Genomic DNA, 26233 nt, shown 5'->3' with positions numbered 1-26233 from the left:
TTTATTCTTTGGCATCCATGACACTAAAAGACACCAAGGTACAAAAAGCTCTGAAAGACCTATTTTGATTTTAGGAGTATTTTAAGTAGCTTGGATTCTGTCTGATTTGTAGGTTGCTTCGGATAAAAGTTTTGCTTTTTTGTTGAGAAACATAAGATCCATCACTGAGACATTTTACTCCAGCATAAGAGTAACAAGATGAAATGAATAAATCTGCCCACGGAACACACTCTTTTGAAATCCACATATTCAATGAGAATTTATTGTCACAAGCACAATTTGTCACAAAAAATGAACAGGGCACATTTACACAGTGTATACAAGTCTAAACTCATTGTACAATAACCAGGCTAACTAAATACCGAGAGTTAAATACGCACGGACATTGCACATAATGATATTAAACCTACACAAGCACACATGGAGCTGTGTATATGTGAACAGACTTAAAAATCACAGTATTTACATAAAAACACCCATTTTCATTTAGCAAAAAGTTTTTTTTTTTCCCCCTTTCAGTCCTTCATTCATCCGTGTTACACTCTTTGTGTAAAAGATCGAAACCATAAAATATCTGTTAGTTTAAAAAGGAAAGGTCACGAAGAATCGCTGCAGCCACGGAGCCTATGATACACGCTGTACACGCAATGCTGAGATCCTGCGCTGAGGCTGCTGATGAAGAGCACTTGAATGTTCAATGGAAAAAATAAAAAAGGCATCACATTTGATGCTAAGAAATGGAACACGTTTTGTTTACATAACCATCTACGACTATTATTAGATCATCTATATTATGGACATCACTACATATAGACTATATATGCCACACTAAGCAGAATGCTGGTGCAGTGTAGAAATCACAGGAAACACTGAAAATACTTTATCATACATGATATCATTACAGCAGAGACTCTCCTGCTGACTCAAACCAGCTTGTTTAAGCCCTCCGTCTTGAGGAGTGTTTAAATATGTATACTAGGCATGTGCCGATAATTCACCTGGTGATGAATTGCGATCTTTAGGGTTAATACTATTCTGTTACACAGTGTCTCTTCCTCTGCTCGTGCAGGAGGAGGTTGTTTTTGGCAGAGCTTGCACTATAGGGATTAATACTGTCTAATCTAGAAGGTGGTAAGAGTACAGCCCATGTTTTTTTGCCCATGTTTGATGGTAGCTTTGGATGTTCTTCTTTGCATTCAACAAATAGAAAGATTTGAAAACCACTAGACTAGGGCTGCATCAACAGTGATCCTGGTATCAGTCTGATTCTTACTCATACTCTTAGAAGTTAGACACCATGCGACGTAAGCTTAGTAAGGAAGACGCGATATGAAACTGGCCTGCGAAATGTACTCTGTGAAAATATCAATGTTCTACCACTGGCATTTTCCTCCGATGATAAAACATCTTCAAAATACATCCCGGCATGAGGAATTCATTGCTGCGGCAAATGCTGACTAAGTGAGAGAGAAATCCTACAGACAAAGCTAGATGAATGAAAATGGTGGACACAACTTGAAATTCCTAAATTCCAACCAAGGAAACAGTCCCATAACTTGAAATTTCCATTTTTTAACTCCCGAGTTCTTTCCCAGTTTTCTGGAATGATGGCAAATCAACATGGCTGCACAAAGTATACCTTTTGATTACGAGTTGTGCTGCCTATTCAAGTGTTTCCCTCACATCGATCAACATACAGACATATTTGCTTGTTAAATCAATAACACTGATTATACAGTCGCTGTTTGAGGAGGAGAGAGTTAGGGTTAGAATCATCACAGTTAGCTCGGTGGCTTGTTACGAACAAAAGACAAACATGAAGGCAGTATAACTGCTCTTGCCCAGTATGTTGTTCTTGACAATTGATCTTCATCGTCACTGACGACGAAGTATTCAAGGCAATGATAAAACAAAGTTCTTTACACACAGCTATACAAAAGTGCTTTTCCAAAGTAAAGCAAAACCCGTTCTTCTCCACCGCATCCCCATTAAACACTGCAGCGAGCTAGCTCCCTTCATTTAAAATCAACTTGGCAAACTTTATAAAGAATGAGCCCAGTAGCCCAAGTGCATGAACATACACGTGTGCTTTTTATGGATGCTATATAAACCAAGGAAGTGCTAAATGAATCCTTAAGCTTCGTCATCATTTATCATCAGTATCACAGAGTACCAGGAAACAGTGTACTCTTTTTTTTGCTTCTTTTTATAGCGATGCATTCCAACACACTGGGCTGATGTGTTTGTGTAGGAAATGAAATCTTTCACCCATTGATGCCAGGGGGTCAGTTAGCACTCCTAATATCTGACTAAACTGATGTGTTTCCTTCCAGTAATTAACATCTAATAAAAGTGTTAATACTTCCAGTGGTGTTGACTTGCTTCCTAAACTGTTAACCTCAGCCATTAACTGGTGTCCATGTTTACTGGTTTCCTAGCAACAATCTTCTCACCTGAGTAGTGAGCACCTGATTGGCATGTGCAGCCTGTGTGTAACTTCCTGTTTCAAAAGCACAAAATCATGAGTGTTAGGCTTCTTTTTTTTTATTCATCCAATGAAACAAATACACATTGTTTTTTCCTGCTCCAAAAAAAGAAAAGATAACATTAAAAACCATAACAATTATTTATCGTATGTAAGATTAATTTAGTGTTTAAGGTAATTCATTCGATTTTACTGAACACTGGCTATAGCTCACAGAATGCTTAGTTTCATCATCTCGGCTATCTGCAGCATCCACTCAGCTTGGCCTCTAAAGCTATCTCCAGCCATCACTTGATCCTGACCCACGAATGTGAACACTGTAAAGCTGCGAAGCTTTTGAGTATATTTATGGATTTGTCATTCGTAAAGAATATATCGGCACATGTCTAGTGTGTACCAGATAAATCGGTCGCAAGATAGACTGCTTACACATTGACCGAAAAAGAAACAGAACATTTTCTTTGTGTACCTATACAGGAAGTTTTGTTTCATGACCCAGGATCAGAGATGCACAATATGGCAGTGTATATGCAAGTGCGAGTTTCACTGATCTTAATGCTGATGATTGAGATGATGATGATGATGATGATAAAAACTAGAGAAAATAAAAATGACCCAGAGAGCAATTTAGTCTGCTGTTACTCAGAAAACGGAGGGAACATGCCCAAATCGGCAAAATCTTCGATGTTGTAGTTGGCGGTTCCTTGTGTTGGGTCTCCAGTCATAGGCAACATGTCCTAAAGGGAAAAGGCAAAAGAAAAAAAAAAGAAAAAAAGACAAAGAAAGTCTGAATACACTTCTTTTATTCTCATCCGGAAAAACAAAGAAAATGCACATAATTCCCTGCTTAACCCAAATTAGTTATCAATTAGCCAAAAAACTGTTTGCTTATTTGGATTTGCACTGGAGCTGCAAGGTTAATGAAGCTAACAAGTAAGTAAAGCTCACAGTCTCCAATTAAGCATTGTGCAAATTACAGGTTGAAATCATCGCACGTGCCTCTTCCATCAGTGTGCAACTGTTCAGTATCTAAAAATGTGACAAAAAAAACTCTTTCTGACACTGTTGTCCAATTCTGAGATACTGAACAGTTGAACTGCAGTCTGCCTTCGACTTAAATAATAAGCGGCTCCTCGAGTCATAAATTTGGTCTGAATTCATAGGTCAAAGTTCACCTTGGAAAAAAGTAAACATTATCAGAAGCAAATTTGCATCCTGTGTCCTTTCCTTTCAGTGAAATGCCTATTAATAGGGTCTAATTTTATTTGCTGCTTTATCTGTGAAGGTATAGTTTTCAGATGTCTCCCATATTCCAATACCAATAAGATTCAAAAATTGTAAATAAAATGGATAAACTGTAAAAACTCTAGCAAGATGTGTCAAAATGTAATGGGTGGAGCTGGACATGGTGCTCCTTCAATAAGCCAATCCTAACCTGCACAGTGTGTCTTAACCTCTCAGGTAGAAAGAGCTAGATCTGACCCTGAACACTCCATGGACTTTTTATGCTACACTGAGGAGTACCTGCTCGTAGTTCTAGTGTAACACAAAATAATCAAACAAAAGACTAACTACAGCCTCGAGGAGAACCACAAAGATCGAGGAAAGTTAGAAAGAGCAGAATTATGGTGATGTGTCCAGTTTGGAATTGCTGTGTATTTGTGTTGTATGTGTCAGAGACAGAGAGAGAGAGAAAGAGAAAGATATATATATATATATAGAGAGAGAGAGAGAGACAGAGAGAAAGAGAGAGAGAGAGAGAGAGAGAGAGAGTACCTGGAACACCTCAGACTGGCTGGGTTGGGTGTGCGTGTGTTGCTCTCCGCTCTGCTGGCTGTGATGCTGACTCTGCCACTGAGACCAAACCTCAGACGGCCGACCCTGGAACTGAGCGCCACTCTGGCTGCCTTCACCTGCAACATCTACATAACACACACATACACACTTGGGTCAGCTGTACATAAGCATAATAGAACATTTTAAGAAAATCCTTTGAAAGCAATTAGTCTAAACAAAATGCAAGTGAAACTCATCTTTCCATTATGCATCACTCTGATGACTCAATAGAAGATGAAGTCACAAAACGAGTCCAGCCAAACACATCCAGGCCAGACTGGAATGTACTTGCCCGGTGATGATTTATTTAAAAATACATTTCCATCACGTTCTCACACCTACTTTAATCCATATGCCAACTTTTACATCTCCAACAGAATATTTTCTTCCAAACAGATCTGACTCAGATGATGACAGGCTTGATAATTGCCCTAGGAGTTAGCACTGTGCAAGAGGAGGCGAGTGCACAAATGACGCCCGAGCCGACATCTGCTACTGAGATCACCATCTATCCTTAATCTTACTCTTAATCATGTACATCAGGCTAGATCTCAGTGATTCCAGGCCTCTTACCCCTCAGCAGATAATATTATCAGTCCAGATAATATACGGTCTTTCCTGTCTCTGCTTAACCAAAGCAATGTACTGGAAACACCTCTTTTCTTTCTTTTCTTCTTTAACAGGAAAGACATTCACCTTCAAATGACATGATGTTTAATTGTGTACTTTATCTCCAGCCTCACACTCTCAGTCCGGGTGATTTTCCTGCTCTAACACCTGATCCAGCTGATAAGAGCCTTGTAAATTTTCTACTGTGTCTCCGTTCAAGACAATACAATGTGCAATGATGTGTGAGCAACAATCTGCTGTATGAGCAATGCAGGTATAAAGCAGGTTTAAGATTCAATGCAGTAGGTTGTAGAGCTGTTTGTGATGTGATACAGTCTGATTTAGTGTTTACAGCAATTGAATTCAAATTTAAGAAACAAAAGTGTTAGCTTCGAGTTACAAATTACAAATTCCTTTACAGAAACAGAGACCACACCTCCTTTCTTCATGGGAATACAAAGACACAAAGACCACACCTCCTTCCTTTACTAAAATTCATAGACACAGAGACCACGCCTCCTTCCTTTAGTACAATTCATAGACACAGAGACCACACATCCTTCCTTTACTAAAAATCCATAGACACAGAGACCACGCCTCCTTCCTTTACTAAAATTCATAGACACAGAGACCACGCCTCCTTCCTTTACTAAAATCCATAGACAAAGACCACACCTCCTTTACTAAAATTCATAGACACAGAGACCACGCCTCCTTCCTTTACTACAATTCATAGACACAGAGACCACACCTCCTTCCTTTAATAAAATTCATAGACACAGAGACCACACCTCCTTTCTTTACTAAAATTCATAGACACAGAGAGCACGCCTCCTTCCTTTACTAAAATTCATAGACACAGAGACCACGCCTCCTTCCTTTACTAAAATTCATAGACACAGAGACCACGCCTCCTTCCTTTACTAATATCCATAGACAAAGACCACACCTCCTTTACTAAAATTCATAGACACAGAGACCACGCCTCCTTCCTTTACTAAAATCCATAGACAAAGACCACACCTCCTTTACTAAAATTCATAGACACAGAGACCACGCCTCCTTCCTTTACTACAATTCATAGACACAGAGAGCACACCTCTTTCCTTTACTAAAATGCAGACACAGAGACCATGCCTCCTTTCTAACAAAGATAGAAGCCACACCTCCTTCACTAGGACTGACAGCAAGTAAGAGAAAAACCATTGTGCCTAAAATCCATTCAATTGCTGATCCAACTTTCTCAATAATTTCTCTCATTCGTCTAATACCACAGCAATTTACAGACAATATAGGCCATGCCTCCTTCATTTACTGAGACTGACATACACAGACCACGCCTCCTTTCTGACAGACACAGAAGCCACACCTCCTTCACTAAGCCTGAAGGTAAGTGAGAGAGAGAAACATAGTGCCAAAAATCTATTTAGCTGCTAAACTTTCTCATTACTTTTTTAAAATTCATGACATCTCAAATGTCTTCTTCTTCTTCCTTGGTAAAATGTAATGAACACATTCTTTTTTTTCTTTTTCCTCACTAGTCAAGGCCATTTGTCTCAAGCTGACATGATCATTTAATCACGTACATTATCTCCTACTTCATGTTTGAGGCCCGAGGCTGCTGCGTGACAGAGGAAAAGTGATGGAGCGTGAAGACCCAGGCTCAGTGTGGGCGCCAGCCTGTAGGCCACTTCCCATGGTCCCCACTGATGACAGACTGATGTGAGGTCAAGCTCCTCATTTCCTTACAGCGGTAACACTCATTGAAGGCTCGCTGATGTGCCCTGTCGTAAATCTCTCTCTTGTTCTTCTCGTTTATCATTCAGCAGCTCACTCTCCGTGCCTCTCTTCACTCCCCATCCGCCTCGACCATCTATCTCCATCTTTCACTTCCACTCACGGAGATAAGTGTTTGTGTACGTGTGTGTGTGTGTGTGTGTGTGTGTGTGAATGTGTGTATGTGTGAGAGAGCAAGAAGATAGAAAGTGGAAAATCACCCATATGGCCAAAATCTGTCCACTCTCATTTCAAAGGCATGAAAGTGTGTAACGGCTGTCAGAACAAATTTCAATGTTCACATGCTATTAAAACTTTTATTACATTTGCATTTGTAGAAGAAAAAAAAAGAAGAAGAAGAAGGAAAAAAAACAAAACAATCTGCTTTTTGTTGTTTAATGGAAATTGATCTTTGGGCTAAATGACTCTTGGCACTGCATGTAAGAAGACGGCTCGGAATAAACACACATCAATACTCCATATTCACATTTTAATTACCGAATTACACAAAATATCTGTATAAGGGATAAAACTCAACAGGGTATGTAGTTAAAGGAAACTAACCAACATTACAATGCAGCCAGAACACAAAGTGGAGTTACTATCACCATTCTGTAGCTGATTATTTTCTTGCTCCAGCATATACCAAAGTGTTCCTCAGCCATTTACTTTATTTATTAATTAAAGACAGACATATACAAAGTTAGTTAGTTGTAGCACCAGATGTTCCCTCACCATCCTCTGTTTGTCCCAGTGAGAGTTTTTACTAAAGAAACAATAACTTCAGAGCAAGCACAGACCGTATGAGCTGTTTGTGTTTTGGGAAATTAATCAGCATCAGGTTTAACAGCACTGTAGATAATTATATCTAAAAAATTAACATGCAAGTAGTTATGAATGATCAAAAGTGTATTTGTAGATCTATCTTTCTATCAGATGGATCTATTAGATTTGAACACTGCCTAGGAGCCAACATTGCTAACAAAATCCCAGTAAGCAGGGAGAAAAAAACAGGAGAGAGAGAGAGAGTAAAAAGGAAAAAATCCAACACGTCAGTGGAGAAGATGGCTGTTAATTTCTTTTTCTTCCAGATGTGCTCTAATCAACAGTAAGAAAATAACAAGGCAGAAATCAGGTGGTGCTGCTACTTAATACCAAGCAGCTAGTGCATCTAAAGAGTTAAAAGTCCCACTCATTTGTTTTCTCTTGGCTCACAAGACCGAGGATTGCGAATATACCCAGATAAAGCTACCCTGAAATTACCAGCCACCAGACACAAATGTGTGTCGTTCACGTTCCGCGTCCTTTCCCTTTTAATCAAATGGCTTTTGAGCTGAGTGAATTTTGATCAGACAGTTGCTTAAGAAAAAAAAACAAAAAACAAAAAAACTAGCTTTCTTGCTAGACGTCTCCCATATAGTAAATACTATAGCTAATGGCGCCTCTGTAGCATCTGCAATGCCACTACCTTATGTAGTGAAGCCTAGGAAAAAAACATTTTGGGGTTGGTTTAACTTTGTGTCAAAAGAAAACAAAGCACTGATATTTATTTATAAATAAAGCAAATATTCCACGAGTGGAAATGAGATGAAAATTGGATTTGTTGTGGATTGTTATATGGACCCAACGTAAATCTAAAACCGAGCCAAATATCAGAGAAAACTATAAAGAGATTATTGTAAATTGAATGTGCAACATTAAAGTTTATGAGGGCTTTGCATCCCGATTTGCTTGAAAAAAATTGACACAGTATTCACTTTGTGGTTTTTATGCATTACAAATTGCAGCGCTACTGATGTTCATTGTGTTTGCGTAAGCATCAAATGAAAAGCAGATTAATATTCCAAAGCACCGGAATATTAAATCTCTTAAGTAATTAAAATTCGAATGCATTTTTAAACTGTACAGCTGCTCTATTTATCTATGCGGAGATTTTTCCTCTATTCACGTTCACTCACAGGGGTACTAACTCACTTTGAAATGAGCATTTCCTCTGTATTTCCTCTCTGGCCCTGACAGAATAGTACAAACACCAGAGACATTATTATAATACTTGTATTTGTGCAACAAGAGCAAAAGAAATGGAAAAAAATTTAAACAATGCAAATTAATATCTCAGCTGGGCAGAACAAAATCCCTTCAGTTAATCCCATCAGAGAAAAGGGTAACGTTTCAATTTGGTCCTCCTTTTCCCTGCATCGCCTCGCTCTCCCGCTGTGTGTTCGGAGCCCTGCTGCGTGTGGAGAGTGCGAGCAATGCTCCATTTCTTTTTATGACAAACACATTAAAAGGGAATTATCTGGACATGGCTAGGCTCATTTCCGCGGAGTGGGTGAGGGCGCTCCGGGCGTTCAAGGAGTCAGACACTCTCTCCGAATCAAAGCTGAATATAAATACCACCCTTGATCGTATATTATTAAATGGATGCGCTAATTAATGGCTGAAAGGTGGAGTGTTTTCGGCCACAGGCAACAAGTGCAGAGGAGAAAAGAAATGCTGCTCAATCAGAAAAACACGTCTCCTTAGATCATAGCCAAAAGTATGTGGACACCCCTCCTAATTATTGCGTTTAGTTGATTCCAGTATAGATTTAGACATTTAGTTCTTTTATGGTCAATAGTGAGTGCTGTTATTGTGAAATAGAAGAGTGGGAGAGGCCCAGTGCTGAAGCACATAGTACGTAAAAATCTCTTATCCTCCATTACATCAGAACACTGTGAAATAGGTTTCCATGGCTGGGCATCTGTACACAAGCCTAAAATCGGCAAGATCACACCAGCCAATTGTCAGCCACTGTGGTGTAAAGCAAACAACCGCTGGACTCTGGAGCAGCGGAAACATTCAATTTGATTCAATTTTATTCGCATAGTGCTTATAACAATGGACAATGATGCAAATCAGCTTACAGTGGACGTATATCAATTAGGGTATATATTATACGTTTTAAATTTATCGCAAATAAAAAAGTCAGATGGCGAGAGTGGCAAAGAAAATGTCAGAGGACCCAGAAGCCATCCTCACTTGGGTGACACTGGATAGTGGCATTATAAATCATTTCACTTCTATACCTTTACACTATATAGTCAACAGAGTGCATAGCCAGGAGATTCATTCTAGTTATTACATGAAGTTTATCTTGGTAAAGTTTCTGTTCTCTGGAGCCATGAATCATGATGCACTGCCATGTTTTAGCAGTATGATGGACTGGTTTGGTGAATACAAGGAGATATTATAGCTGCAAACATGGATCAAGTCTACATTAATGCCCATGGTTTTGAAATAACTCATAGGTACGACTGTCTGGAGTGTACATACGTTTGGCTATAAAGTGTATATTAAAGTGTTGTGTAATTTTCAGACAAACCACACTGCCAGCTAAAGTTCCTTCAGAACGTTAACCATGATGCAGAGGCTACAGCTGATAAAACACACCTTCAGTTTTCTGATTAGCTGGTGCAACCTACCAAGGCTAAAAAATTGAAAAACCTATCACTCTTTACGTCCTTGACGAAGATGGCAGCTCTCTGATCTGTACACAATACAACAGAAGGAGCAATGCACCCATCAGCAGGCGTACTATCTGTCCTTTCAATTTCCGTGGCAGTTAGATAACAGGGGGAAACGGTTGAAGCTGAAGCTCCATATCTCTTTCCTCTTTCAGAGGAAACAAACTGTCTCTTTCACTCAAAGCACTGAGAAGCAGCAATGCTCTAAAGTGGAATTTCATCCTGCCGGCTCGGCACCGGATCTGATAAGGCTAACTCCTCACTAACATTGTTTTCTTATTCAATCTGTCGAGGCTTTGGGAAGCAAGTTTGGAAAGTTTGAATGCCAGGCTGTCCATCAGTCTTGATGAACGAGGTGTAGCCTTCACACTGTCACACTGTTTTGCACTACACTGCATCAACACCGCTTATAATTGTGTCCACCTCAGCAATGCTGAAGTCTCAAATCTGTTCGGTCAGAAGGTGTCGATTAATATTCTAGTGACAGCTAAGATGTTATCGCTTCTATAGCAACAACTAATTGACATGGATTAGCAAGGAATGTGCGTCACAATCATAAATATAAATAAAAAGTCTAATAATAAGCAGAATGAACAAATGAGTTGTTATTTAAGAAGAACTGAGGGCAAGAAGCCTTTATTATCTCCACACATACATTACAGCACGGTGGAATTCTTTTCTTTGCATGTTGCAGCTGAGGAAGTCAACGAACAACGAAAAAATCTAATCCTTAATACAGGGTGAAGCTTTCAGTCACTATATGCTTTTTAAGCATTTTTAAAAGCGAGAGCTGAAGTTTTCCATAATGAGGAAAATCTTCAGGAAAGATAACAATGTGCTTCTTAATATCTCACTAATAAGCTACATTTCTGTCATATTAATTTCAAGCTAAAGTAAATTATGACAGGCACTAACAAAAAAGCATGATCCGTTGTTTTGATAGATAGATGGGTGGGTGGATGGATGGATAGACAGATAGATAAAGATTAAAATCTAGATTAAGATCCATTCTTCTGGAAGGGCTTTTCGTCAGGTGTCCACATACTTTTGGCGATATAGTCCATCACACCATAATCCCCTTTTAATTTCAGCATGCTTCTATGGTATACTCAATAATATCTGCCACCAAAGGGAATTTCCTACTATGAAATTTTGAGCACATACAAACATCCTTGAAATAAATCCTTGAGCGCTTATGATCACCAACTGCCATGTTTTGAGTAATTTACCAGATGCAGCATGTGGAATATAAACACCTCCAGACGTTTCAAGCATTGAAATATACAAATAAACTGCCAACGTCAACATTTTGGACAACAGAATGATTCATTTCAGAAATATCTCGGGTTTAGCTTTTAACATGCAGCATGGCTAGCCGCTGCTCGGATAATACGGAAAGTGCGCTCGTGATTCCAGCTTGTAAATGAGCCTGCGTGTGACAGACAGTTTGATAGCTCTGATAGCTTGAGAGCAGGTTTTGAGAGAGTGTTCGTCTCCCAGCGGTGCAGTAATCCTTAATCGGCTTTTCCACACACACACGTGCGGTACACATCTGCTAGACTTGCACTCGGCACGAGAACGGTGACCGTATGTGGAAATCTGCTCTGAGTTAAGAGTCTTGATCTGGGATTAGTTCAGTGTAGTCTATCCAAGTGCACATTTTAGGCTATGAAGAGAGAAAATATGACCTGAGCTCCTGTTTCACTCTGAGTAGGATCCTGTTCATTAGTTTTATAGCGTTCCTTTAGTAACACTTCTAATGTGATAACAGAAAATCCTAAGAGATTTAGTTTCTAATGATTAGTATTATCTATAGGTGGAGAAATAATTAACACATTTATCAGATGAATATGTACCACTGAGCTCTGACTGGTAAGAAGGTGTTGATTAATTTTCTATTTTCAACATGCTCATTCAAATATTTTATTGTTTCAGTGGTTACTACAGACTGGTCTGATGGATGATTTTAAAAATGTGCTATTATTTAACAAACACTATATAACTGTCCATTCAGTTCAGTGTTACAGAGACATTCATGTAACATTTAGGGAAGGAGTCTCCAGTGTCAGCATCAGCAAATTTTCCACCATGGCGGAGTTTTTAGGACAGAGAACTCTTCTAGTTCTGGTTTAACATGAGAAGTGCTTAATAAAGTGAATAATAAAGAGAGGGAGATGAGATAATAACTATTAACGAACATACATGTTGTAGTATAAGATGATTAGATGTGTTAGGGAACTAAACGTCAAAGTGGTAGAAGCTCGACTTCATGATGGACTGCATCATAGGTAACATGTAATAAGAGTTAAGTAAAAAATTACACTTGGATCATTTTACGCTTTATCCAAGCCATGCTTGGTGTCCAGCATTTGTTTTTGTTTGTTAATGTAGCTAGCAAATAATGGAGGCCTCTTACCTAAAATATCTTCCAGGCCAATTTTCCTTCAGTTTTTCAGTAATATCACACAGCTTGCTAGGCCCCACTTTCCAAAGTTTAAGCCTCAATTATACCAGAAAGAATGGAGTTGTGTGCCACGCACCTATTTGTCCAAGCTGCCCACTCTTGCCTGCATCTGTTGCTCATTTACCTCATCCACATAAATATACACACTACTCATCACTAAGTCTTACCTGCTTATCTACGTTACTAAGCACTTTTAGACAGTTTTATTTATCTCTCCTCTGTTTTTTAACCTTTGCTTTGTTTTTCTGGTAGTGATGGCAGGATAATGATTCATGAGATGTTGACATTTTTAAGCCAACTGTTTTCTAAAATGGTATACTTCTCGAGGTTTCAAGTGCCCACTAGAGGCTTCTTGTAGTCAAAACTGTTTTTAGAAGACAGCAATGTGTGTGTCAAAAAACTAATCATTCGAATAAATCAAAGAGCTAGGAAATCTTGTGTACTATGTTATTATTATAGTCTAGACATGTTGCTGTTCCAAATAATTGATGTTATAATATCTGAAATATTAAAATCTACGAAAGAATAGTGTGTATCCACTGAACACTGATGGTGTTGATTTCCTGTGAAAGGGGCTTTCAGATTGATTGTACACTGAGTATAGAATATGCAAAACAGCCACTGAAAATCGGTCTCGTTCATCAGAGGGCTTTAAGTCATCATTGGTTAGGTCATTACAGGAAATTAACACCTGAAGCTGCCCTAATGTTCCTAACACGCATGCTGAAGCTTTGGTACACAGCATAACACCACAATATTTCCCTTGTTTTTGAGTACTCTATGTAGGATACGCGGTACAGGAATTGGATGGATGGATGAATTTTTGGATAACAGTTTGAGTGTAAGACTTCCATTACTTAACAACATTAGCCTGGTAGCTGAAGTGTAAAACAAACAAACAAACAATTGCAAAAATACCTATTGGTCACCGAACATGACTTGGCTGACTGACCCCATTTAGGAAGGGGAAAATTAGATTACATTTTTGAATTAGATTTAACTGTTGTTCATAATGGATTAAAGACAAGGTCTTACCGAATGCAGTGCTGCGATTGGTCAGACTGGAGTAGGCGTTCCCACTTGGAGAGGAAGTGGCTGGGCTGGACAGCGGGCTGTAAGAGGACGGGTCGGCCTGGTAGCTGTGGCTTGAGCCGATGGCGAATGGAGAAGACTGAGCTTTGCTGGACTGAGCCGGGAGCTGCTGCTGTTGAAAGTGAGCAGGGAGACATTTAGCATGCGTTTATCACACTCACTCACTTCAGCGTTTCATATTTACCATGCCTGGCTTGAATATCAGCAGGAATTACACTAAACTAGATTCAGATCTGAAGTGCACAAAGCACTTGGTTTCCCATCTGTTGTGGGAGTAGAGCAATCACTGGAAGCTTCTAGAAGTAATGGCTAGAAGCTGTGAAGCAATAATCTTTGATGAGATATTGACCTTTTTTTTTTTTTTACATACTGCACCACAATTAACCAGCTGTGACATAATACATGTTACAAAAAAGCCAGTCTGGCTCAGCATTAAGTGATTAACAGGGCTCTAAAACTGTGGCTGCAGTTCATTACCATCACTTCCTAGAGCTTCCCTTAAAACTCCATTAAAGGAGTTTAAGTTCACTTCTAGTCAGTGACACTACGTAGTACGCGATCACGTCGGAAGGTCACGCGTGATGTAGGCGGGACTACAGACCCAGTGTTTACAAAGTGAATGTGCAAAGACCAAGGAAGTGCACTTTAAACAAAAAACTGATGCAAAGACATATAACTTTGTGTCATTCGACACACGACAACTTTAGAGCGGTCCTCCTTCTCCACACTAGTAAACACTGGGTCTGTATTTACGCCTACGTCACGAGTGACCTTCCGACATGATTACGTAGTATGTAGGATGCACATCCCAGAGCTAGGTGAGACCCTTCTTCCTCTGGGATCGTTTAGAGCCCTTTTGAAGCTGCATTTAAACTGCATTTTGGAAACCATAGAAGTCCACTATATGGAGAAAAATCCTGAAATGTTTTTCTCAAAAAACATAATTTCTTTATGACTGAAGAAAGAAAGACATGAAAATCTTGGATGACAATCGGGGGGATGGGTGGATGAATAATTTACAAATAAATTATTTGTAGATTTCTGTTCTGGAAGTGAACTTCTCCAATAAGTTACAGAATGACTGAATGTGAAACTGTGTTCTTATGTGTACACACACAGGTGAGTGAAAATAGCTCGCATGCAAGCTTTTCGTGCAAGGAAAACCACTTGATCAACCATCACTCTCTGCCCGCATGAGGAATGAGGAATGAAACTGTCACGCCAAGCGATTAATGCAATGTTCCGCTATTCGGTCGCGACTGATTGGTCTTCAGCTGGAAGTGTGGAGAGGAAGATGGAAGTGCGGCAGAATATGCCAGGATGGAGGGACGTGTGAAGGGAAATGTTGTGGATGGGAAAAGGCATGGTAGTGTCAACGGACATTAATCAAATAGATTTAAATAAAGAACCACCACAGAAATGTGGTATTCAAGAAAAATCACGAAAATCCAATAAGATTGGAAAAACATTCTTTTCTTATGAGTTTTTACTAGTGAGAGCCTTGATTGACTGCCTTCAAATATAACTGGAGGAAGTTATGGATATGTTGTTTAAAGTTTAAATTGGTTATTTATTTTAATTGCACACATCAATTTAAGGAAACTTTAGTGAAATTCAATTATTTCATGTTAATGATTTGAAAGAACCCAATCCAGAGCCACCTAGCCATATAATTACTGCAAAATAAAGATGGAGGAGTTGTGCGTCTACGGTTGGTGCTGTGCTGCAATGACTGAGCTGCATTATTGGAAGATTTAGAGCACATTGTGTTTATGAGGTGATCTTTCACTGTTTTGTTGTTCTCAACGCTCTGTGAGATTTGGCTTTTATTTGGCTGTGTGTTTGGTAAGTTTTGGGTGATTGACATTTCTAGTTTCATTTGGTCTACAATAACACTTACAGCTTTACTAAAATATATTGGTAAATGAAACCCAATGTGTGACGGGAATTCTGAAGCATGTTAGACATGTTAAGCATGTTATTGGACATGTGGCAGTTTAATGTAGCAGGAATTAAAGTTTGGAAGCAAATATAGGATGTGATGGCACGGAAATATGGAAGGTCATATAGAATATCACAGCAGGAAATAGCATGGGAGTGTGTGAGTATGAAAGGGTGGCAAGAAATCTTAAGACCTGTGAAAGTGTGGAACGGAATGGTGCAGAGAGGAATGGGAGGGAAGTGTGAGAGGAAAGTACATTAGTTAATAGTGAATAGCATGGAAGTGTGAAAATGAAAGACAGGGATGGTTAATGTACAACAGGGGCACTTTGAAGTGTGACTCTCACCTGACCGGAGAACGGTGGCCTGCTGCCTGACCACTGCACCTGACTGGAGTTAATCTGACGGGAAATTTGAGCCAAATTTTGCCCGGCTGAACCGGCAGATGATTGGATGTCATTTACTCCGGGAACATGGATCACTGAGGAGCTGAAACACACACATTACATACAGGGAGGATCACAAGTTGTTCATATTCTGTAGTCTGTGTGGTTGAGGAAGTTCCATAATGTACTGTTTTCGCAATACAGAGAGGGTTTACAAATTTATCATTTTCAGGCAGGAGAGAGTCAGAAATGAAAATCGAGCTATGGAGCGATACTACAGTACACAGCAGCCGTAAACAATATTTAATATTTTCGATTTCCCCCATGCTTATTAATGTTTAAAGATCTGGTTTGTTTATATTTCAGAGGAATTGAACCAACAGATTTTAAATGATAATACTGTGAATGAACACAAGCAGAAATAGCTGCAGGAGCAGACTTGTGTGTGTGAGATTTAGAAGGAGGAAAATAGTCCTGAGCACAGCTCTACATTACACATTTACATAAAAAGCTGTTTAAAAAAGAATCCCCTGAAAATCCTATATGTGGTAGTCAATTTGGGTTTTTATGCACTCTGCATGAGAATCATTCATCTACAGGGATTTCCACTGAGCATCTGTTTCCCTGTAGAGGCCCTGACTCGAGAATAAATCCTGTCATTAGTTAGTGACTAATTACAGAATGTGCACAGTGGATGGTATGCGCTAAAATAATAAAATCCATAATCCCTTCATTTACGTCTAACACAGAACAAACAACAGTAGGGTGTGTGAGTTAAATGATAATACCCCATCAAAAGGAGCTCATGGAAATACAAACACACTAGCTGAAAGCATGCACACACACACACACACACACACACAGAGACTACCTGAAGTTCTTAGCAGAATGTCCTGGCTGGAAAGGACTGCCTTGGGAATATAGCTGTTGTCCTCCTGCAGTGGACGAGGGCACCATCATCTTCTTATCCGCTACACACAGACACACACACACACCCAGGCACCCACACACAAACACAGAGCAAGTAAATGATCCTGCAGCCTAATGCAATACACCAACAGCTTATCAGCTCCACAGAGGACAGATCATAGCTCATAAAACAGGCTTTGCATTATGGTCCATGCAGCACAATCAAGGACGATCTGCATCAGGAGCAGAGATATATCACACCGACAGGAAGCCCAGAGATCAGATACACAGCGGCTCATTTTACAGAGGAAATAATACAGCATTCCCCACTGGCTTTTTTTTTTTTTTATAAACTCCCTTGCGATGATCAGTTAAGGGCAGGGATTGAGTTATTGCTTGGGATTTTATTAAATAAAAGTGGATTACGTGACTGTGTACGTGAATGAGATTTCTTGGAAGCTCATTTCTCTTAATTCTAGCACATGACATCAACACAATTAAGGAAGAAAGAAGAATCTCAATAGCTGATATGATAGCCTAGTTCAAAAAACGTCACAGCTTCACAGCATCACTGTATTAATTACTGTTTAAAAGCCTTTGCATAAAAAAAAAATTCTACATTCTTGCATACAGAGAAAAACCAAAATGAAACCAAGGCCAAATCCCTTAACTGTCTTATTTATTAGAAAGATATGAGTGAGAATGACTTTACATAGACAGTAATGATCACGTTATAAACTAAAGGAGGAAAGATGGCACACTGGAGGAGGAGGAGATAAAAAGACAACCAGGATGACAATCTGGATAAGCAGGCTGGCATTATGCAGCACTGCTTAGCCAAAAACTGACCAGCAATGCCATGTTCTTATGTGTATTTGTTAGCAATTTACGGGAGCGTTGGTTCAACGGTTAAGGCTCTGGGTTAATGATCAGAAGGTTAGGGGTTCTGTCACTGTTGAACCCTTGAACCTAAATGCAGTATTATAGCTTACCCGATGCTTTGCTAAGAGTTAAATCACATTAAAACCCCCTGTGTGTTTGTTTAACATGTCAGATTTGACAACTTGTAATACAGTAATTCCCACGCTATATCGCGGTCCCGATATATCGCAGATTTTTATTTGGAACATGACTAATTTTTTTGCGGATTTTCCCGGTATATCGTGGTATCCACAAACATTAAGGTGAATTGTTTTCATGTTGGAATAAGGTAATTTATTAATAAAAATATAATTATTAATTACAAACATTAATTAAAATGAAGTAAAATGTTAATAATATATAAAATTCCGTTCAGCGTATTTACTCAAGAGATAAAGAACATGTAGTGTTGTTTAGGAAAGTGCGGTGCGGGGATGCTGAAAATCTAAATACAGTACAGCTGGAGGAACGATTCTGGCCAATCGGAATGCCCCATTCATTTAATCACGGTTGGATTGGCTGCTGGCTATGCGTACAGTTAGGGAAAGGGAAGCAGAATTCTCCAGCATCCCAGTGCCTTGCATGTCACTGTCCCGAGTGTTTGGTTTTGTTCTGTGTACGCTGTATTTTTAAGTTTTTTTCTGCAAGCCCTATTATGTCACCCAAACGCTCTGCACTTTCAAAAGCTTCTGGCAAGGAACATACATACATACAGTACTCGCTATAAATGTGATATTTCGATGAATTTACCCCAAATTCATCTCGCTATATGCTTGCAAATGTTTTCTGTCTGTGTTTAAAGAGTGTGGGAGGGTCATTTACGGCTTAAACAATAATAAAAAAAGCATTTGGGGGTATCGTGGTTTTTTGTTTATCGCGGGTGGGTTTGGAACGTAACCCCTGCGGTAAACAGGGGATTACTGTACCACAATTCATGCATAACATGAACTTATTATAAACCCTAGTGTTCACATCGCACCATGAGAGATATTACAACACTCTTTACTCCTGATGACTCACTCATTACTTGACAGCATCAAAAAATGGAAAATTATTTTGAACGATAAAGAAAATTAGATTAAATGCGTGAACTTAAGTAAGGTCAGGGCAAAGAAAGTTTACAGAACTGGAAAAAAAATTGTAAAATATCTAGTCACGTAGAAGAATTTCCAAATACAGTCTTTGTACACAGGGGAAATTAACACTTTTTTAGTAAAATTCTTCCAAAATTTTTCACAGCCTGCGAGAATGCATTTGACAAAGGAACAACATACTGAAATCATTCACATGGCTGGATCGGGAAGCTGTCACAAGGTTCTTAGTACCAGAAGCCAAAAAAATAGAATAGAATTTATGCCTGTTTTGGGGTGCTCATGATCTGTATTGAATTTATTTGTTTTGAGGGGAAAAAAAAGGTAGTTCTCTAAAGTACTTCCTAGCAGGACTCACCATATTTACTATGCAAAATAATGACCTTGTCTATGGTTGAAGAAAAGACACAGAGTTTTACACTTCTCTCTGTTACATGTCTTTCTTATATTGCATAAATCTGTTCTTGTGCATTCTTGCTCTCTCAGATGCTACGTAAGGATTCAAATAACCTGCATGGCTCGTTCTTGGATCCTCAGTAAAACTTCAAAAGTGTAAAGATCAGAACAATGGAGGAGAAAGACCTTGCAGCACAGGGGAGAGAAAATACATACAGAGAAAGACTCCTCATTATGAGACCACTTTAAGAACCTCCCAATGTCTGAGACGGTAGAAACGACGCTCGGGCCACGTTTTGTAACACACCCTAGGGCACTTTGCTTTACCAGAATTACAAACAGCATGTGTAGGAAGAAAAACAGTAGATTTTTGGTACGTACAGCCAGAGATGCCTGTGTACATGTCACTGAAACGTGGATCTCTCTCCTGAGAGAAGAGCGTCTCCGTTTTGTCAATGCTCTTTCCTGCTTCGTGTACGCTGCCCGACACATTGCCCACTGGCACCTACGTACAAGCAAAGAAAACACAAACACAAACCTCATACACAGCCAAACAAAAGCACAACTGTATAGCATGTTACCTGTGTACATGTACACTACGCAATTTATGGTTCTGTGGATACAGGACAAGCTATGTTTTTCTATCTATCTATTTTGTTTATTAAATGTATTGATTGTCTTGTTATCTAGGCCTCAGAGTGAATAGCTGTTATAAAAGGTACAGCTCTTATAAGTGACATTAAATACAACTATATTTGCTGTATGTATAAAAACGACAAATTATAAATGTATTATGCTGTTAGCGTTACAAATTGCTGTGGTATAAACCCAATAAAACTCTTCAAATTCATCATCAGGTCTCATCACACCAGCCCGACAATGTGCCCTGTTTCTCCTTACCTATATTTAAAAAAAAGAAATAAAAAATGAACGAACAGGATATCTAGATTTTGGCTTCACACCAGGATTTCTCAAACAGCTCATTTGCACTGCATTTCAATAACTGCTTAAAATATCTCAAGACTTTTGGACCCTAGTCTCAGCTTCAGCGTGTATGTGACCTTTTGTACACTTTGCAGCATTACTTTAGATTCTGAACCTTGTAGCTAGCAATCTGTTAAACTTCTGTATACTGGTGTTGTGTGTGAGAAATTAACCTTTTAAAGTATAAGTCTTTGTAAGACATGGGCTAGTCACTGAACTGAAAAATGTAAACACCGTCTCGTGCTAACATGGTTGGTCAGTTTGACCACTCTCTTCCTATTAAAGTTTGCCATTATTAGCCATGTTTTAGTCATGCTTATGTGCCAGTTTTTGTGTCTGCAATCTGTCTGTTTAGTTGTAAACTTTAATTCGAGTAAAACCTATTACGCCGTACAATTACAACATAAGCTTTTAAATATCACAAAGTGCTCAGCAATAGCAGCCATGTTGTTAGACTTTAAGAAGCTGTGTATAAGTGTCCTTTTTTTCCCCTCTAAGTAGGCATGGAAATCCTATCAAACCCAGGGAGAAATGAGGCAGATAGAGATGGCATAGTTGAGTTGTTTCTCGAAAGTGTTTACAGTGCAGCTTCCATGACCGCAGGCAAACTCAGATACACCTGTACACCTGGAAATCACCTGGATTGGATTAGTTTTGGAAATACCTCAGTGTATGAACTACGATGAATGTGTTTTACAGTCTTCTCCTTTTTCAAAGTGTATGTGTGTGACCAAGCAAAATCACTGGAAAAAATATAGTAAATCCTTAAATGCTGCACAAGAATTCTCTACAGGTATGAGCTTATTTTCTTCCAAACTTGTAACAACACGACACGACATCCTTTCTAGGATTTGCGTGGCTAAAACACAGAGCAGGGTCACTATACACGGTGTTGCTTCTCAAGGAATTACAAAGCTGTATGGATTTACAGCTTTTACAAAGTCTGGTTTTGATAATCCAAAGTAGCATCAGGGGCTGAAAATTAGCATTGGCACACCGCAAGCCATAACATGCACAATCCTTCTGATAGTGTTACCTGGTTACGGCGCAAAAACACAGCTCCGGGAGAGCCCTGAAACAATTTGAAATACGTACAAACGCTTAGGAGCGTGCATCAAACAGATGCCGGAGGCCGCGTATGTCGAAAACGGATTACTGCCACATTACTTCACTACACGGCTATGCCCCAATTTCAGTGCTATATCCTAGCGGTGTGTTTCAAATTAGACCAGATCTTCCATAGCGTGTGTCTCGTGCAACTTTAGTAGCACGCTCTGAACGCACAGAGCATGTGGGTGGCTTCCACAAGGAGGTTTGGCTCAGAGAAACTGGAAATATTTCTGGAACTTATAATGTTATGATGTTAAGATATAAGAGATTAATTATTCTGCAGCATTGTATTAGCTTTTCTTGACTGGCCTACAAACATCAGAGGTTAATCTTGCTTCAGAATAATGCAAGAATTTCCAGGCAGATAAATCTACACACACACACACGCACAAAAATCATAAGTCAATTAATGCGATGGCTCCAAAATAATATATATTCTGCTGTGACTGAGGTTTACAGATTTTAAAGACAAACATCACCTAAGTAAAGCTGGTATGAGAAATAAAAAAACCCTACTGCCATGTCTATCATGCCCCATAACCTTCAAATTATTGCCTGCCATATTGTTGGAGCAATAAAATTTGTACGTGTTAAAAAATGTGTATTTAATGTGTGATGTATTTAATCAAACTGTGAGTAAAGAGTTGTGTGTGTGTGTGTGTACAAGTGCATGAGTACCTGTGAGAGATCATACGCTGTCAGGCCGTCTCTCTGGTGAACTTCCAGCTCCGCCTGCTGCTGTTGCTGGAGTTGCCTATAGTAAGATAGTAAGCACATGCACGCACGCACACACACACACACACACACACACACAACAAAGTCAAAACAAATCCAGCTGCACCACAACATCAGCATCCTAAGTTGTTTCTACACACAACACAAAATAAATACATACACCGATCAGGCATAACATTATGAGCACTGACAGGTGAAGTGAATAACACTGATCAATAACAAGGAGAATAACACTATCTCCTCATCATGGCACCTGTTAGTGGGTGGGATATATCAGGCATCAAGTAAACGTTTTGTCCTCAAAGTTGAGCTGAAAAAATGGGCAAGCGTAAGGATTCGAGTTTAACAAGGTCATTGTGATGGCTAGACGACTGGATCAGAGCATCTCCAAAACTGCAGCCCTTGTGGGGTGTTCCCAGTCTGCAGTGGTCAGTATCTATCAAAAGTGGTCCAAGGAAGGAACAGTGGTGAACCGGTGACAGGGTCATGGGCGACCAAGGCTCAGTAATGCACGCGTGGGGAGAGAAGGTGCCAGATACCACAGTACACCTACAGGGATCTAGTGGAGTCCATGCCTCGATGGGTCAGTGCAGCAAAAGGGGGACCAACATAATATTAAACAGGTGGTCATAATAATATATATAAAAACATGTGGAAGTGTTTGTTAAATATGCCATGTGACATCACAGTGCTGTATATACATGCTGACAAATGACAAAAGACAAAGTTAAAGAAAATAAATACTTTACATAACATCCTACTTCTACTCAAAATGTCAAATCTGATTATATAAACTGTAATTATTGAGGAAACAAGTTTTCCTCCTATTCTTAGCCTCAACATGATCTTCTGCTGCTTTTTGCCTTAATACGAATTAGTTAAATGATCTTTGACCCACAGTTCACAAAAGCCTCGACTCAATAAATATATTCTACACTTCTGAAATGAAAGCATTTCTCCATAAATAAGTATGAAACTATTATATAACCATCATTATCATCACCACCTTTATTCCATGGTACCGTTTACTATGGGATCATTTGTCAAATTATAGTACTAGAGCGCCGTTCCAGTGTATCCTCCCCTACAATTTACCTACTCTGGATTGAAGTGTCATTCTATGGTAAAGGAAAAGAATGCTTCAGTCAGCTTCTGATATATAGTATTCATTAAAATCTACTCCAATTCTCACTGGATTACCTGATATAAGCAACCGTAAGAACTGTGAACTTGTACAAAAACAATGTAAAAAACAACAAAACACATGCTTTATATAAATAAACTCTTACCCAAACACAGACATATGTTTACTTTGTAAACGCTAGAACACAAATACTTGCCAAAACTAGACAAAACATGCAATAAATAAGTAATAAAATAAGACATATGACACAAATGACAGGGTTTTATTCCTCTTGTAGCCAATTTTCACACTTATCAGTGCATTATGTAATTTATGTTTCACTAGTTAGATAATATATAAATATAGAGGTACACCGGCATAACATTATGACCACTGACAGGTGACGTGAATAACATTGATTATCTCCTCGTCATGGCACCTGTTAGTGGATGGGATATATTAGGGAGCAAGGGAACATTTTGTCCTCAAAGTTGATGTGTTAGAAGCAGGGCAAGCGTAAGGATCTGAGCGAGTTTGACAAGGGCCAGATTGTGATGGCTAGACGATTTGATCAGAGCATCTCCAAAATCGCAGCTCTTGTGGGGTGTATCCTTTAAGTCCTGTAAGTTGCGGTGGGGCCTCCATCTGCTGCTAACATCTTGGTGCCAGATACCACAGCACACCTTCAGGGATCTAGTGGAGTCCATGCCTCAACGGGTCAGGGCTGTTTTAGCAGCAAAAGGGGGAACAACACAATATTAAGCAGGTGGTCATAATGTTATGCCTGATCTGTGTATATACTGTATATTGATGCCTCTGTACACTTAACTTGCACTAATAACCTGCAAACAAAACCTAGCACTTACTGTACATCAAATAAACAATTTGAACTCTTGAGCATCCTGAAATCATTTACATGACCATCATCATTACAGCATGTGTGGAATTAATTATCCATAAGACCAGCAATCTCAGTATACGGAATGGGCGCTATATTCCAAATGCTAACAAACTGTATCACTGAGCACCAATGCAGTCCACTGGCAGTGTGTCTTTATAGAAAGGGGCAACATGTGAGTGAGAGTTAGACCTGCTCTGTGGGACCCCTGTAGCTCTCCAAACTCAGAAGAGGTGACAAAACTCTGGACTTTCATCATACTGACTGTGAGTGAAAAAAAATCCTATAACAGTCCACATGAGGGGGTAAATGGGCACATCTCTCACTAATAATGATTGATTCCACAAGCACAAGCATTGCCTTGTTTTTTCTGTCAATACAACACGGTCATGACCACTGTAGCACAACTCTGTTAAGTGGATCAGCAGCCAAGAACCTCCACAACGTCTACCAACAAAGCACATTTCCTCATTAAACAAAGATGGTCTTGTAATATCTTGCATTGTTGTTACATTGTTCAAATACATGAGTCCGTGGACCCAACCTGCCTTGTGTCAACAATCCAGGCTGGTGGAGGTGGAATTTTTCTTATTTCAAATACATCGGAGTATTGATGCTGATCATGTGCATCTCTTCATGGATACAAATTTGCCATCTTCTAATGGCTACTTCCAGCATGATACAAAGCAAAATTTCGAAACTGGTTTCATGAACCGAGCATTTAATGTTCTTCAGTGGGCTTCCCAGTCACCAGTCTGAATCTAATAGAAAATATATGGGATGTGGTAGAACAAGGAGATTCACAGCACAAAAGTGCTCCTGAAAAATAGGCAGGAATTGCTTGAGGCATCATGTCGACATGGACCAGAATCTCAGAAGATGGTTTCCAACATCTTGTGGAAACCATGGCATGAAGAATTTGGGCTGTTTTGAGAGCAAAGGGAAGCCTTACCCAGTACTGTTCCTAATAAAGTGCTTGGTGAGTGTAAATAAACTAACATGTACGACAACTAGTCTTGGGATATATACTAGAGATATATACTGAAAGGTGATGTCTCTGGTGTATGCACTTCAATAGTACACTTAGCTTGTGCTGATAACCTGCTAATAAAGTCTAGCACCTAACATATTTCAAACATCCAAATTTTCCACACTTTTTCCTCTTTAAAAATATTAGAATATATGCTGAAAAATGTTAAATGTATAATGTAGTAAATCATCTGTAAAATTTTTGGCAATTACCTTTTCTCATTAAAACTGAATGCCTGGATGGACAGTGCATGCCCTCTGCTGACACCAGCAGTAGTAAATAAATGCTCAAAGGAAACTAATTTTTCCCTTAATTAATAAGGAAACAAAATGCAGCTAGTCACGTTACAGAGAATCCACACGGCCCTCAGGGTCACAAACCTAAAGAAAGAGTCTTAACCGTGACTGCTATCAAGCGTTGCCACTGAAAATTAAAAAATCTCCTCACAAAAAAACTTCACTGTGTAAACAATCACACATGTTTTTTGTATTGAAGCCAAAGTATTGTCCAAGCCATCTTGTTACACAGAGAAATCAACAGCACTGTGGTATAAGCATGCATCTCCTGTTCTCGAAGACTGGCAACTTGCCAATGCACTTCGACTGAGCCTCAAGCAAGATCTGTAAACCCTGATCTGTTCCGATCAACATCTGAACTGCGTTCTGCTTCAATTGTAAGTCCTTTATATGATAAACGTAAATGTTTCGGACATTAACGTGACTCTGGAGTGCACGAAACAGGAAAAGTGCTTCATCCATAAATATGACTTGATCTTGAACTTGGGACTTCCTCAAAACCATTCTGCTCAAAGTCAATAAAGATGATGTTCTGATTCTAAAATCAGGGCCTGTGTTAATCTGACCATCAAATACAGTTAGCAGGTCCTTCAAGTTACCAATCACAGAACCAGTGAGCTGACAAATTTTTCCACTGACAAAATG

The 26233-nt window shown here is 39.2% G+C and overlaps 1 protein-coding gene across 4 annotated transcripts in view; it reads right to left on the bottom strand.

Moving 5' to 3' along the window:
• Positions 1-232: 232 nt before the first annotated feature.
• The window catches only part of arnt2 (aryl-hydrocarbon receptor nuclear translocator 2), a 101008-nt gene continuing 75007 nt past the window's right edge, over positions 233-26233 (bottom strand). For 2 of the 4 annotated variants that reach the window (XM_058400844.1, XM_058400847.1), the window contains 7 exons: positions 22185-22260; positions 19794-19917; positions 16967-17066; positions 16057-16198; positions 13712-13880; positions 4262-4407; positions 233-3222 (listed from right to left, as the gene is read on the bottom strand). In XM_058400844.1, coding sequence (XP_058256827.1) covers positions 3124-3222; positions 4262-4407; positions 13712-13880; positions 16057-16198; positions 16967-17066; positions 19794-19917; positions 22185-22260 — 856 coding nt within the window. In that variant the 3' untranslated portion in view covers positions 233-3123. The remainder of the gene's footprint in view (positions 3223-4261; positions 4408-13711; positions 13881-16056; positions 16199-16966; positions 17067-19793; positions 19918-22184; positions 22261-26233) is intronic. The other 2 variants (XM_058400845.1, XM_058400848.1) reach the window with 1 other exon arrangement.

This window comes from Hemibagrus wyckioides, linkage group LG10 (assembly GCF_019097595.1).
Source record: "Hemibagrus wyckioides isolate EC202008001 linkage group LG10, SWU_Hwy_1.0, whole genome shotgun sequence".
NCBI classification, from domain to species: domain Eukaryota; kingdom Metazoa; phylum Chordata; class Actinopteri; order Siluriformes; family Bagridae; genus Hemibagrus; species Hemibagrus wyckioides.
Note: the sequence above shows the minus strand (reverse complement) of the source record. Positions and strands in the feature narration are given on the sequence as shown.